At 46.2% G+C, this 14,181-nt stretch overlaps 3 protein-coding genes across 4 annotated transcripts; 2 read left to right on the top strand and 1 right to left on the bottom strand.

The window, feature by feature from the left end:
* Window positions 1-167: 167 nt before the first annotated feature.
* LOC131265366 (PAS domain-containing serine/threonine-protein kinase) lies at window positions 168-7,440 on the bottom strand. Its single transcript, XM_058267625.1, has 6 exons — window positions 7,365-7,440; window positions 6,914-7,120; window positions 5,234-6,848; window positions 3,370-5,161; window positions 3,151-3,306; window positions 168-959 (listed from the first exon to the last, which is right to left on the bottom strand). Exons 1-6 carry the CDS (start codon window positions 7,370-7,372, stop codon window positions 589-591), a joined length of 4,149 nt encoding a protein of 1,382 aa, XP_058123608.1. The 5' UTR covers window positions 7,373-7,440; the 3' UTR covers window positions 168-588.
* Window positions 7,441-7,674: 234 nt separating this feature from the next.
* Window positions 7,675-9,264, top strand: LOC131266660 (nuclear receptor coactivator 5). 2 transcript variants are annotated; one of them, XM_058269262.1, is made up of 3 exons: window positions 7,675-8,172; window positions 8,203-8,344; window positions 8,411-9,264. In XM_058269262.1, exons 1-3 carry the CDS (start codon window positions 7,842-7,844, stop codon window positions 9,213-9,215), a joined length of 1,278 nt encoding a protein of 425 aa, XP_058125245.1. In that variant the 5' UTR covers window positions 7,675-7,841; the 3' UTR covers window positions 9,216-9,264. The 2 variants fall into 2 exon arrangements, with proteins under 2 accessions (XP_058125245.1, XP_058125244.1); XM_058269261.1 differs by having other exon boundaries at window positions 7,675-8,344.
* Window positions 9,265-9,473: 209 nt separating this feature from the next.
* On the top strand, window positions 9,474-13,872 carry LOC131266643 (cell division cycle protein 27 homolog). Its single transcript, XM_058269242.1, has 5 exons — window positions 9,474-9,533; window positions 9,942-10,289; window positions 10,367-10,442; window positions 10,512-10,659; window positions 10,755-13,872. Exons 2-5 carry the CDS (start codon window positions 10,266-10,268, stop codon window positions 13,510-13,512), a joined length of 3,006 nt encoding a protein of 1,001 aa, XP_058125225.1. The 5' UTR covers window positions 9,474-9,533; window positions 9,942-10,265; the 3' UTR covers window positions 13,513-13,872.
* The last annotated feature ends 309 nt before the right edge of the window (window positions 13,873-14,181 follow it).

Here is a 14,181-nt window from a genome sequence, read left to right as displayed (position 1 = left end):
CGAAACAAAACTTTAAAGTACCTTTTTTATAAAACTTGTTTCATTGTAGCAGTGCACCAACAATGCATATAACATATTTGAAATCTTGACAGCATTAATGTTTCTTCAGTTGCAACAATGGTATAGTATCTCTTCTCTTAGCTTTAGCTTACTTGTTTGTGTACTAATTTCGTGTTATGAGATGATTAACTAGAAGCGGTCCATGCGCGGGGAATACCTTTCATCTTCCACGGTCTTGTTACCTTTTTTTTTTTTGATGATGTGAATATAATTGTTCTAGTTAAACCTACTGCGCGGACCCTGCCTATTTATTTATTCCTAATGATCTACAAGTTTCTAACTTTGTTTCTTTGTTAATGGATTTTCTGTGCGCACTTTATGTAACTCTCAATCCAAGATCGCATCGAGATTACGTTCACATCATAATGATTTAGATGGAGCTAAGCGATCGTTTGTTGAACAATTTTGTAACAAAGTAGGCTCAGGAACAAAATCGTGTTTAAAATTGCACTGACTAGGATCGGTTGATACGATATAATAGATACGAAAGCAAGGCTGAAAGTCTATTTTGGGCAAAGTTCTGCTTGATCAATCTTCGCCATCATCTTCAAATGTTTCATTCTCGTACTCATCTTCTATCGCTGGCGTCAGTTCGACATTGATCGTAGGGTTTTCCGTAGGGAATGAGATTTCTTCTCGATCGCAAAGATTACCGAGGCTCGCATGATTCTGCGCATGGCCGTTCATACTGACCGTCTGCTGTTCGTTGTTCTCTGTATTACTACTAATCTCCTTCTGAACCAGGAATGTTGGCACGGAATCGTTTTCGAAAACAGCTTCACCACCGCCCTTGCACTGCGTATGAGGATGCGCGGTCTGCTCATCGACCGGATCTGCGGCATCATCCGGGTCTGCTTGTGCAACATTTTGTTCGTCTTTAACACAATTCATACTTTGGCCTATTATTTATCGGAAAATCATCGTATCATTAGAAATGGGCTAGAAATGTACCGGACCTCACATTGCATGGTGTTGGGAACAGATACAGAGGAAACAGTAAATGATTCTGGTTACACAGGTGTTATTTCAAAGTTACTCGACAGTTTAACCATCAGAAGTGGGAAAAGAGCAAACATTGTAGTATGTACACAAAAACGAAACAATTATATCAAATTCTACTAAAACAAACCAATCACATGGTTACAGTTAGTAAATTACAACATAAAGAACTACTTTAAAATGACGTTTTTGTAACATTAGTTGGTTAGAAGCCGTTTTGCTAACGCTATGCGTGCTGTTATGGGTAGTCTAATAATGCTTCTCGTTATAGTATATCATCGTTTATATTGCGGGATTTATTCTACTGTTTGTATTATTCTCGTAGTGTAATGCCTTTTCAATTGATTCCTTTCGGCATTGTATGTAGTTGCTTTAAAAGCTAGCGCACTTTGTTATGAATAGATTTTCTTAGAGAATTTTAGCACCTTAGCCAAAATATTTCTCTTCATTGGAGTTTATAGACCACGTGGCTTAATGCACCAACGTTTTAAATTACCAAAGGCTAACGATTGACAACTCAAACATTTTCCAGGAGATGGACTTACAGGTTTCTAAGCGATGGTTGCTTTTGTAACATTTTTCAGGACAGTGTGTCCAATAATCACCAAACGTCAGACTTCATATTTTTATGTTGATACGATTCAGTTTTCTTACCGGACATGCATTTAAATTGATCTAAAAAAATATTGCACACAAAAAGTTTTGTTACGCTAGTAACATTTCAAAGATTTGTTATTTCTGCACAATGCACAACGTTCTGCTGAGACGTAGAATAAACGCAACGACGTCCCAGAAAGCAGATGATTGGATCGGTTTTGGTCGTAGCAAAAATGATTAGGAAAATAATGACTAAGTCCATAAATTCGCGATGGTCATGTGGCGCCAAGGGCGAATCATGCCAGTAGAACTTTTCATACAAATAACCACAGAAGGATCACAGATTCACGGGACGCTAAAAGACGACGAGACAGTCGTGGGTTGTATACAAAATTTCGGAGCGTTTTTAGCAGTTTTAACTAAAGTCCCACCAGCGGAGGGGTGTTTGAAGCCACGACACGACACTGGTGGAAGTTTAGATCAATTATTCTGACTATTTCCGATCCTCTCGTTTGCGTGCGCTTGCGACTGCGCTACCACCACCGCCACCACTAGCGGGACCAAAATCGTGGAATCCGGGAGGTGGCGGTGGTGGAGAGGGCCGTGAGAGATCGTCAATGGCACAACCGTGGAACGGAAAAAGTACTGCATTGTCGGCGGCCGTCACACTGGCCGCATCGGTCACACTGTCCATGCTGACCACGTCGTAGATGGAGCTGAACGTAGAAAAGCTACCGTCGAAAATATTGTTCTCCGATTTGGAGGACGTAAGCGAACTGCAGGGGCTGGTGGAGGCCGACGAGGGTGCATAGTGCCGGGTGTCCAATAATAGCACGTTCGACGAAGCGTCATCTAGTGTGCCCTTTTTCTTCAGCGGTTTCACACAGATGGCCGTGTCCAATAACTCCTGCGAACAGCAGTTGGTAGGTGTATCGGCTGCACTACTGTTGACCGTATCGTCATGGCAACGCATACGATAGTGCCTGTCTGGGCTGTAGCTGCTGCTGACGTTGGTTATGCTGCTGCAACAGCTGTCGGCGCTAGTGAGCACCGAATAGGGCATCATGGTGCACATCAACACAGAAGATGTCGGTAGCACGAGGGACGGGGTGGTGGAACAGCTCGAGTCACACAGGGACTGACGGTTCGGTCCACGTTTGTTGTAGTTCTCTGCTGGGATACTGGTGACTTGCAGCGAAAGAAGTGACGGGGTAGACAGTGCTTTTATGGCCGTTGGCGAACTACAAGCCTCTGTCTCTGTCATAAGGCTAGCAGTACAATGTACACCACAATGACTATCGTTAGCACAAACAATGACGCTGTTGCTGCTACCGTTGCTCGTGGCAGACGAGACTTTGGTGTTAGGTTCAACTGTACAAACTTTACTGCACCCAGGCGCAGGCACGGGTACGACTGCCACCGGAGGGTTATACAGGGAAGGAACAGACACAGGGAAACAACTTTCACGACAGTCGAAGCAAGGACTTAATTTACCTGTACTCAAAACCGCTGACTTCGGCATAGCTGGGACATCGACGGAAGGAGGCATGACTAGGCTGCGATGGCTGTGGCACGGTGTAGACTTTGTCTCCGGATGATCCTGCATCGTAAGCGAGTGTATTCCTTTCGTCAGTCTGCTATCACACATTCCTTAAAATATTTACAAGACATAAGTTTGCTGGTAAATGCTTTTTTCTGTTGACGTGATCTTACCATAAGATCGATCCTGTTTTATTTCATCGTCGTGCATCAGTGGACAAATGTCGTCCTCTTGCAGCTCCTCCGGGTCAACGAACGAATCGTCGATGTGTGCGTGATGCTCATCGTCTTCGTCTTCGCCGTCGTCCTCGTCGTCTACCAGCGACAAACTGTGCGGAGACGTGGAAAGTCCAGTTTGGCTGGAGTAAATCTGCCCATTGTAGTACTTATCCGGATTCACCTCATACGGCTCGCAGGGCACGATTTCAGCGAAATTGAACGCCATGGGATTGATCTCCTGCGTCATCCACTCACAGCCGATCAATTGTCGCATGGTGATGCGCGTTTTGGGATTTTTATCCAGCAGTGCAAGGAGAACGTACTCCAGCTCTTGGCTTATTTCCTGCGGTATGATGAGCTCCGACTTGAGCGTTTCCTCAATGTCCAGGAAGGGATTCTCGAAGAACATAAGCACGTAAAGCGTAACTCCCAGTGACCACATCTCCAGCTCCGGCCCAGCATACTTATTGCCGGCCAGCACCTCCGGGCTGCAGTACTCGGTGGTGCCGTAGAAGGTGGAAAATAATTTTCCCTCCTGCATAAACGTGGCCGACCCGAAGTCGATCAGTTTCACGTGAAAGTGCTGATCGATGATTATGTTCTCGTCCTTAATGTCGCGATGAAGGATATTGAGGGAGTGCAGATAGTCGACTGCGTTCGCAATCTGCCGGAATATGTAGCAACCGAGCGTCTCCGTCATGGCGGGCCGGCGATCGATAAACTCAAACAGATCCATGCCCGAACCGTGCACCTCCATCACGAGCTGGAAAAACTTTTCGTTCTCGAAAACATCGAACACGGTCACAATGTTTGGGTGCTTCACGTGTGTCAGCAGGTATATCTCCATCGGAATCTCGCGCTTATCGTCGCTCGTGATCATAAAGTTCGAACAGAGCTTTTCTTTTAGTATGAACTTGGAGATGACGAGCAGTCGATCGGTGTTACGATAGCTCAGCTTCACGTAACCGTACGCACCCTTACCGATTTGCTTGATCGTGGTGTAATGTTTGTTATACTCGCCAAATACCTGCTCCTCCTCGCACTGCGACACAAGGGACACGGAATTCGGTCGACTTTGGCTCACGGCAGCGCCTCCGGTACCCGGTGTCGCATTCGTGCTCTTGGTGGCCCCCGGACCAAGCGAGTTCTCTATCGTGCTGGTGATGCTGTTGAAGGTGAGCGTTACGTTCGCGTCTTCAAGATTGTTGTACGACGATTCCGGGTCTCGACTAATCCAAATACAGTACACTTTTCGGCCACAGGGTAGAAGCTGGTGTGATATTGTATAGATGATGTCAATCACGTTGCCATCGTGGTGTATGGCTTCTCCTCTGTACTTGCCATCGGCGTAGCTCGTGCGTTTCGCTGGGACGCCCATCTGCCGTACAATTTCGTTAATACCTCCCGCGGAATGACGCTTATGCGTATCAGGGGTAGAAGTCACCAGAGATCCTCCCCCTTTGGCATGCTCGTATGGTTTCACAAACCGAGGGGTTAACATAATCGGCGGTGCGCTGGCCGGTGTACTGTCTTTCAACAACGCCGAATTGATATCTTCCGATGTGTAAAGATGGCTTTTCGATTCATTGATGGATATATTCTTCGGATGTAGTAAATTCATGCACAACGAGTTATCGTTCACTGGAGTCAGCAAATCGGTTTCGGTTAGATTGGGGAATTCTTCCACCGCCAGCACACTACATGAATTATTACTAACGCACGATACGGGTAATTTTGAAGAGCAGGCCTACAAATAAACGGAATGTTTGAATTTTTAACCACCAAAAATTAAAGGCCATCTAAATTCTATCAGTCTTACCTTTAGGTGAATGTTACATGGTGCATTGTTCGATACGTTGCCATAATTTCGATTGTTCTCACTATTATCTACCAAGTAAAGTGCATTCGTTGGTACAGGCCCTAAAGGTAACACCGCTGGTTCGGACACGCCGTGTACATCTTCATTCTCTGTGACCGTTACTACCGTCCCGATCTGGTTTAGCCCAAGCATTTCGGGATTAGTTTGCTCGGCACCACCATCTCCACCCGGATGCGTTTTACCTTCGATCGCAGAACTGTTGACCGATCGCTTTCCATTGTTGGAAGAAGATGTGAAATCTAAGCACACTTTCCGAGGCTCCTTGATCGGGCTGATCGCATCGCCGGACGCCTGTTTGATGTCGTTAATGGGGTTTTGTAAAAACCGTTCCTTATCGGTCTCCAGTTCGACGTGATCAGTCTCGGTTTCTGATTCATCATTGCAAAGCGAAGATAGCGTAGCATTTCGACTCCGCGTGAGGCAGTCACTTTCCTGACCAAAGTTTGGTATGAGCTTCGTTATATGTTCACCGATTGTTTTTACTTGGGGAAAGCCGAACATTAGCATTGAAAAATGATGATTGCATGATTCTATAATAGAGTTTTCGTCGATGACCAGCAATCCTGACAAATTCGTGTACACCCAGATCGTTACAAGGTATACGTGTGAATTTGCATTCGATAGGCCGCTGTCTGTGGTGTCCGTTCCGGTTTCGTGATGCGAAATCAATAAACACAGAGGAAACGAAACACCGTCTTGAGTTTTACCGGTCGCTTTCTGCTTTCTGATATGCTTCGCTATTAGGCTGCTATCCGGATCCGGAAGCTGTATGGCTGGGATCAGCAACACCACATCCATCCCATTGAACTTTTCCACTGAGTCCAACTGAAACAGCGTTAAAGCTTCGTTATCTCCAGATATGATGTACCCATTCTTGTCGACCACAAGCTGCGCCACCCTACGCTCAACGGGCTCAGCCACCGCTAGGCACCGCTGGCCTTCGTTGTCAATCTGTCGCACCCACAGAGAAACGGCCACATTCTTGTCGTACTTTGTGCACAGCTCCACCACTTTTCCGCTCAAGATGATCACCGTCCCATCCTCACTGTTCAGCTGCCCTTCCGCCAACGCGGAAGCATGCATTTTGTTCTTGTTCAACAGCAAGGTGGTGAACTGCATTTCGCACAGCTCCCGACTGCTGTAGCCCAGCAGTTCGCAAGCATTTCGGTTCACGATCAAAATTTGGGAGGTTTTTGAATCTATCGTGAAGACAGCTTTGTTAGGATTGATGTCACTCTTTGGCAAACGACCGAACGAATCCGACGTCGAGGCAATGTACGAGTTATTGTACGGCGAACCGACACCGTGCGAGTAAAAGCCACTCTTTGCACGGAAAGCAGTGAACCGCACACCGTTCGATCCGTCCACACGCACTCGATCCATGTTGGTGATAGAATCAAACCGCACGAGAAACGGAGACCTGCGTTCGTTTCTAAACTTTCCGCTTTGTAGCCGGCTGTACCGGATGGGCCTTTTTCGCACACAAGGGAAGCTTTGGTTCGCTTCAAATGAGTTGCAGAAGCTGCTAGAGCCTGGTACTCTGTTGGGGAATTGCCTGAAAAAAAACACGCATCGTTAAAGCAGAAGCTACTGAAAGGTATCACATTCTCCAGCACCTACCTTAACTCACTGATTGGTGTAAATGCATTATAAGGTTTCAACTTCAACGGGTTCAAATTAGTAAATCCATCCTCCGGGCGGCACCGACGAGAAACGGTCTGCTTTTTACTGGTAGTGCAGCAATTTTCTTTAAGAAGTTGTTTTGTTTTCTGGTTGGATCGAGTCACATCAACCTCAGCGTTTCCAGCACTATACTCAGCACCGGAGCTGCAAACATCCAGGCAAACGATACTGCTCGTTATTACATTTACTCCGAAATCTTCCGAACGTGGGAATAGTTCTAGTGGACCACAAATATTGCTAAATTCCCGTGGAATAACATTGTATGTAGAATGAGAACATGACAGTAGATGGGGGATCGAAAATCGATGCAGTGATCGTAACCAATGCGCATGTACAAATGATTTGGAAAAGAAGACATCTTCGTTCTAACTTCTACCGACTTGCTTACCTTTCCATTGTGAGAAACAACGAACGGTCAAACCCAGGGACTAAATGCCTTTAAAAATGTAGTTTGCACTTGTGCTATGCTTATCTCTAGAAACTGAATTTGGTCGTCTTCTAGAGTGATTGTTCAGGATCAAACTGGAATCATTCAAAATGGCTATTTTTCAAATCAAAACATTCAGCACGTCACCGCGCTTGCATCTTATCCCAAGATGTATAGCATGCACACCTTCGGCTTGATAAACTTCGAGAAATGGATGACATTTTATTGTTTCATAAACAACAGGCTAGCAAAACATTAGCTGAAAACACACAAACACCGATTGTTCGGCATACGTTTTCTAGAAAAAATAACATTCATTTACATTTTTTGCTGTATTCGCTACAATAGCATCCTGTTTGTTTGAATACGATTCTCAGTTTGTGAAAGTGTTTACATTTTCGACCGAAACTAGAGGAGTTCAAGAGCTGCGTGTAAGCTATGGCAGTAGAACCGATTAATTCCAGAGTTTACGTTGGAGGTTTGGGAGACCAAGCTACATTGCAAAATTTGGAAGAGCTCTTTAAAGATTTCAAGCCCTACCAAGACCTATCGTTGCTGCGTGGATTTGGGTTTATTCAATTTCACGACGAGCAGTCCGCACAGAAAGCCATTAAAGCAATGAACGGAAAAGTGTTCAAAGGACGGAAGCTTAATGTGAAAATAGCGAATGATAACCGAGCGAAAAAAGGTCTGCTACCCAGAGGCCATCCCGCATCAGGCCCTGTTACCAACCGCGATCGCTCGCCAATCGATGGTGCGTTGCTCCACGGTAGACCCGGAGATCCGTATGGCCATGCAGTGGGCAAACGAGGATACCTAGCCCAGCCATACAGCGTGGCGGACTTAAGTAGTGTCTATCCGGAGACTACTATCGGGCCGGCACCTCATCGTGGGGCGGAGAGTAATGACTGCGAAATCATCGTTGTTACCAAGGAACTCACGTAAGCGAAATAGACATGGTTCTAGTCTCTGATCAATAATGTTTGAACTTTTATTGTCATTTGCAGTGCTTACGCGGAAAGTATCGAGGCACGACTGAAACGCGCCGGAATGACTGTGGATCTACTGTTTCCTAACAATGATGTTCCGATTGGAAAAGTACTCGCTAACAGAGCATCGCAAGGCACCTTTTATTGCATTGTAATTACTCCAGAGAATCAAGAACGAAACAGCATTACCGTGAACGTATTGTACGGAATCCCAGCAGAGCACCGTAACATGCCAACCGAGGACGCTATAAATTTTATCATTAAAAATTTTGCGGAAAAACAACGACAAGAACGCGCACCACAATTGCCGGGTCATACTTTTCACCTGGGCGGAACTGCCGCACCACAGCCTGTACAACCGTTGGAACTGCACAGTGTGCCGCCTACTCAAGACAAGCATCCTGAAGCGGTGCAGAACATGATCAATCTACTCGCCGCCAACCGGCCCCTGACAGTGCTGCAATACGAACGCCTTATAAAGTATCTAACGGAACGTAAGGAAACCCAAATACGCCTTGAATTGGGCGAAGATGTTGATACTAGCACGGCGTCCGCATTGATACCTCCAATCATAGTGCCGACAAAGTCGAAAATGGAAACGGAAAGGGAGCTTCAGAAGAAGATTCTGGATATCATGAACAAGCCATCAATAATCGGGTTTGCCAAGTCGTCCAATACATTTGATCATGTATCAAGCGAGGGCAAATTCAATTCAACTGCGCTGCCCACATCGGTTCTTCTGCATGATGTCAAAGTTCAACGTGCTCTGGATACGCTGCTACAAAGCCAGCTTGGTCATTTCAATAGTGGCTACAGGATTTAAGATCTATTCATTCCTCACAACTTCATTAAATAAAGGCATGTTCCATTGAAATAGCAAATGAAAAAATAGTGTAAAACGGAAACTTGCATGCATATTTTTGAAAGCGACAGTAAACCGACGTTGCTGTCAAATCGTAATGTCAATTGGTGTCAGCATTGGTTTACGCTAAAGGTTTGAGTACTGCGTTCCTGCTTAATGCGCCTCTTTACGGCAGAAATCAATAATTGAACTCCTGCGCACCGTTGTCATAAACGCAGTAGCAAGTTGGAACAGCTATCAAAGCCAGCTACAGATTGAGGAGTGCATTTTACTTGCAAGGTGAAAATTTACAAGTTTTTAAATGCAATTGCATTCCTAATTGAGTATCAACTGTTTGAATAGCATGTCGCGGACATGGTGTTGCATCACGGGTCAATAGTTAAAGTGGTAGCACCTGCGGAGGCATATCGTAGCCATTCGAAGTAACATTCATCTAGCAAGAGGCTCCTCTAGTGATGGTAACAAACCAATCGAAGCATTGAATAGGAAAAGTAGGAAAAGAAGAAGCACCATAAGCAAAACCTCATTTGGAATTCGTACAAATTGATGAAAAACTTACCTTCCGTGTAAACTTGAAGTGATGCGTTTAATGTGCGCTGCAAATACCACACTGTGTTCAAGCAATATTATGTCAATATATTGTTTAATCAAAATGTTTTTTTCCTTTTTCCCTAAACCCCCTTGTAGCTTTTAACCAAAGCATCGAACCTTGTGGGTAATATTCTCTATCCTCGCTGTAAGCTGCTGAAGAAAGTAAATTGTGCACAGTAAAAGAACCCAAGGTGTGAGCACGGGATTGCGAACTATAGAACGAAATAATGGCTGTTACCGCACTCGAAGCCTATCTGTTCGTTACGGAGTAATGTTATCGAGCCTCACTATTGTGGCAGCATATACGACAGTACTGTGCTGTTAAACAACAAACATCGGGGAAAGGAACGGTAAATCGATTGGCAAACCCATCTCCACAAAGCACTCGAAAGCCCATAAACCTAAGCTAGGAAAATAGTGATGATTGTTCAGGAACCGGTGCAGGTAAGTTTACTGCTATATTAGGAGACAAAGAGATGAAAGCTGTATTTAATTCAATTCATCACTTTTTACCCTTTTAGGCCGCAATTTGGCACTGCTTGAATCATTACGACTACCAGGATGCAACATTCCTTGCGGAGAGACTTTGTGCAGAAGGTGAGCTACGCGTTGTTTCACGCGGGATGTATCATGCTGTAACTAAATTTTTGTTTACCTTTTTTGTAGCGGAATCCGAGGAAACTATATTTCTGCTGGCTACATGCTACTATCGTTCCGGTCAAAAACATCAAGCACACTGGCTGCTTTCGAAAAAGAGCGTCCGTTCGACGCAATGCCGTTTTCTACTATCCAAATGCGCGTTTGATTTGAAAAAGTATGTTACTGGCAATTTGCAAGCACTATGGAATCCTGGTGGTCACTTATGGAGGTATAACCAATGTTTTGTTTCATCTTTGTTCTCAATTCTAGATACTCCGAGGCCGAAAATGCACTTATAAATGATGACCACCTCAGGCAGCGGCATTTGGATGAAATTGTGAAAGAGTTTGGAGACATCGCGTGCTTTGCGCTTGAGTTAGTCTCAAAAATATGTCAAAAGACTGAGCGGAGTAAGCTTGCCAATGAAGCTAGCCGGAAAGCGGTGAAGCTGAATCCCTTCCTGTGGCAATCATTTGGTGATCTCTGCAACCGTGGCGAAAAGCCAGATCCAGATAGTGTGTTTCAGCTGACCAGCACCGATATCTTTCAAACGTGCCAGGGGCATCAGTATAATTCGATGGTTTGGTTCGGCAACGGTTCCACCATTATAGATAGCTCGGACCTGATCAGCGGCAATGCAGATAATCCATCGACCCCAATTGACCAGTGTCTTACGCAAAACCTAAACACACCAAACAATGTGAACCATCCGGGAGGGCCTCCCGGAGTCGGTTTAGGTCTTGCACCGTGCGTACAGCCAGTTGGATTGCAGCAGCAAAATTCCTCGTACTTTAATAGTTCCGTCACGTCGATGCGCGTCGGTGGTGGAAACCTCAGCGTAGACGACCAGACCCCGACGCATGTGTGCTCCGATCTGAATACGCCATTCCGTAGGCAGCAGTTTAAATATTTGTCAGCAATAAGCCCTTCGACGCCTAGTTTCGGCATACTGCCGATTGTCAACACGCCGGACGAACCGGTCGCTTTTCTGCTGACACCGTCGCCTCAGCTACTTGTTACTGGAAGTGGTACGCCTACCGGGCCACCGGTTACCCAACCAACGATGCAGTTTGCTGCGGGTACGCCGCCACCGCCAGGCCAGGGTTTGATCGGTGACGGTGCGGCAGGCGATCAACAAGCCGTGGGTCCAAATAGAAAAATAGCCCTTTTGAATAGCAACAAGAAAATGCGCCGACATCATCACAGCAACCTGGGCACGATGGGAAACATCATCAACCGCAAGCACGAATCGCCCCATCATCCACCGCAGGCGGCCATTCAATTGCTTCAGCAACAGAGTACAAACACGAAACCGATCGTTTTCAGCCAGACAGGAAATCAAATAACAACCCCTCGAACCCCGAACACCACCGGCGGGGCGCTCCAGCAGGGTCAAAATGTGCGCAGAAGTTCGCGACTGTTTAGCAACAGCAACTCGGTCAAGGAAAATGCCAAGAGTCCGCAGTTGAACAACAAGTTTGTGGCACCCCGGTCGCCTCCGAGGCGCGCCAAGCAGCGCATTTCAAAGACAATCAACAACAGCGTCACGACGCTTCTGGAGAACATCCCGGAAAAGAAGAGTGGCGGTGGCGATGTGCCGATAAAAGAGAAAATAGAAACAATTACCTCCACGGTGGACGACAGTGCGAGCCTGCTGAACGAGAAGGTCCTGCTGAACAACAGCATCAACAGTGCACAGAGGATGGCCCAGCAGGTGCTGCAGATGAAGAAACAGAGTGCCGACGGGTTGATGGCTTTGCTGCGCGAGCTCGGCCATGGCTATCTGAGGTTGCAAAACTTTGAGTGTGAGAAAGCGATCGAACACTTCTCGAACGTTCCGCTGCACCACTACGAGAGTAGCTGGGTGAAGAGTATGATAGCACTAGCCCATCACGAGATGCGCGAGTACGAGTCGGCCGCGCAGGTGTTCCAGGAAATCCACGAGCGCGAACCGCACCGCTTGCAGTACATGGAAATTTACAGCACCGACCTGTGGCATCTGCAAAAGGATGTGGCGCTCTCAGCCCTGGCACAAGACCTCATGGCGCAGGATAAAACGTCACCCATCACGTGGTGCGTGGCAGGGAATTGCTTTTCGGCCCACAAGGAGCACGAGACAGCGATCAAGTTTTTCTTTCGTGCAATTCAGGTCGACGAGGAGTTCGCCTACAGCTACGCGCTGCTTGGCCACGAGCTGGTGATGACCGAAGAGCTAGAAAAGGCACTATCAATGTACCGATTGGCGGTGTTGCATGATCCGCGACATTACAATGCGTGGTTTGGCATCGGAACCGTGTTCTGTAAGCAGGAACGGCACGAGCTGGCTGAGCTGCACTATCGGCGCGCTTTACAGATCAATCCGCGGAACTCGGTCATTATGGTACATATTGCCGTGATGCAGTTTTTCCTGCGCAAGACCGACCAAGCTATACGGACGTTGAATGGAGCGATCGCCTTGGACCCGAAGAATCCGCAGTGCAAATTTCAGCGCGGCTCAATGTTCTTCATGCTGGGCCGATATCACGAGGCGCTCAAAGAGTTGGAAGAACTGAAGCAGATCGTGCCAAAGGAAGCGATGGTGTACTACTTGATGGGGAAGATCCACAAGAAACTAGGCAATGTCGATCTGGCGCTCATGCACCTAAGCTGGGCCACCGACCTGGGCTCCAAGGGAGCGAACAACCAGATAAAGGACAACTTTGATTCCATCATACGTACGCAAGATGGGGATATCAGCACCGTGGAGGGACCCGGCGTTAGTGGTGACCCGGCTGTGGCGGCAGAAGAAGGATCCGCTGAAGCAGGCCCATTGCGGGACGATGATAACGGCCGAAGGGATGATCAGGTGGACGGTAGTGCGGTGGTAGGAAGCAGACACGATCCCGAAGTCGGAAGTAGTAGTATCGATCCGGACTATTCGTTCGGTATTGAACAGGTTTCTAGCGATGATTCCACAGCCGCTGTCAGTATGCGAAATGAGTCGCTGGATATAATAGCAAATAATTTTTATGACAGTGATAGCTACTAGGTGTACAACTAGATTCGGGGCTCTCTAGCGTAGGCGGGGAGTTCCTTCGGTTCTTACACCAGTCATCTACGAGTCATAAGCGAACGCTGCTGCTGCCTCAAAAGCGTGTGATCAAATGTAGCATACTAATCACGGTAAATGCGTAAATTTCTTTGTATGTTGCCCACGTTTCCCTTATATCTCTGTGTCTTGGAATCTGTGTTTTCTAGTAATCTATTCACCGTCTGAACATGTATATGGATTTAAGTCATTTTTTTCTTTCTGTTATTCCTTTTTTATAGTAAGTTTCAGGTTATAACCAATTCAGTTTATGTAAACCCACCAAAATATATAAAAAATTAATAAAGTGCCGGAATATCAAGGAAATACTCAGTACAGCGCAGTGCTTGGGAGGCCAATCAATCCGAAGAGCTAGGGTGGGCTCTCCGCCACTCGTTGTATATTCATGTTGCCACAAAATGTCCCAACAAATGAATGAAAAAACACACGCACAGTTTACGAAAGATAGGTACACCAATAAAATGTATCTATCCGATGTATTCTGCAAAGCTTTCCTTTGTTAGTTTTATGATCATACTTTTTATAGCTAGAATAACGAGCTTCGTCCGGTGCATGAATACAGCATCTCGCTTATCAAGCTGTTGTATTCACAGTCGGAAAAATAAACAA

The sequence above is a fragment of the Anopheles coustani genome, chromosome 2 (genome assembly GCF_943734705.1).
Source record: "Anopheles coustani chromosome 2, idAnoCousDA_361_x.2, whole genome shotgun sequence".
NCBI lineage: Eukaryota > Metazoa > Arthropoda > Insecta > Diptera > Culicidae > Anopheles > Anopheles coustani.
The sequence above is the reverse complement of the archived record's forward strand: the minus strand, read 5'-3'. Positions and strand labels throughout refer to the sequence as shown.

Bases quoted from the DNA above. Each gene is read 5' to 3' on its own strand.
- LOC131265366 (XM_058267625.1), bottom strand. The intron at 6,849-6,913 runs GTAGGTGCTGGA...GTTTTTTTTCAG, and splicing joins ACACCAATCAGTGAGTTAAG to GCAATTCCCCAACAGAGTAC. The intron at 5,162-5,233 runs GTAAGACTGATA...GTTTATTTGTAG, and splicing joins CATGTAACATTCACCTAAAG to GCCTGCTCTTCAAAATTACC.
- LOC131266660 (XM_058269261.1), top strand. From the start codon at position 7,842: ATGGCAGTAGAACCGATTAATTCCAGAGTTTACGTTGGAGGTTTGGGA. The intron at 8,345-8,410 runs GTAAGCGAAATA...TGTCATTTGCAG, and splicing joins GTTGTTACCAAGGAACTCAC to TGCTTACGCGGAAAGTATCG.
- LOC131266643 (XM_058269242.1), top strand. From the start codon at position 10,266: ATGATTGTTCAGGAACCGGTGCAG. The intron at 10,443-10,511 runs GTGAGCTACGCG...CCTTTTTTGTAG, and splicing joins GGAGAGACTTTGTGCAGAAG to CGGAATCCGAGGAAACTATA. The intron at 10,660-10,754 runs GTATGTTACTGG...TCTCAATTCTAG, and splicing joins TGCGCGTTTGATTTGAAAAA to ATACTCCGAGGCCGAAAATG.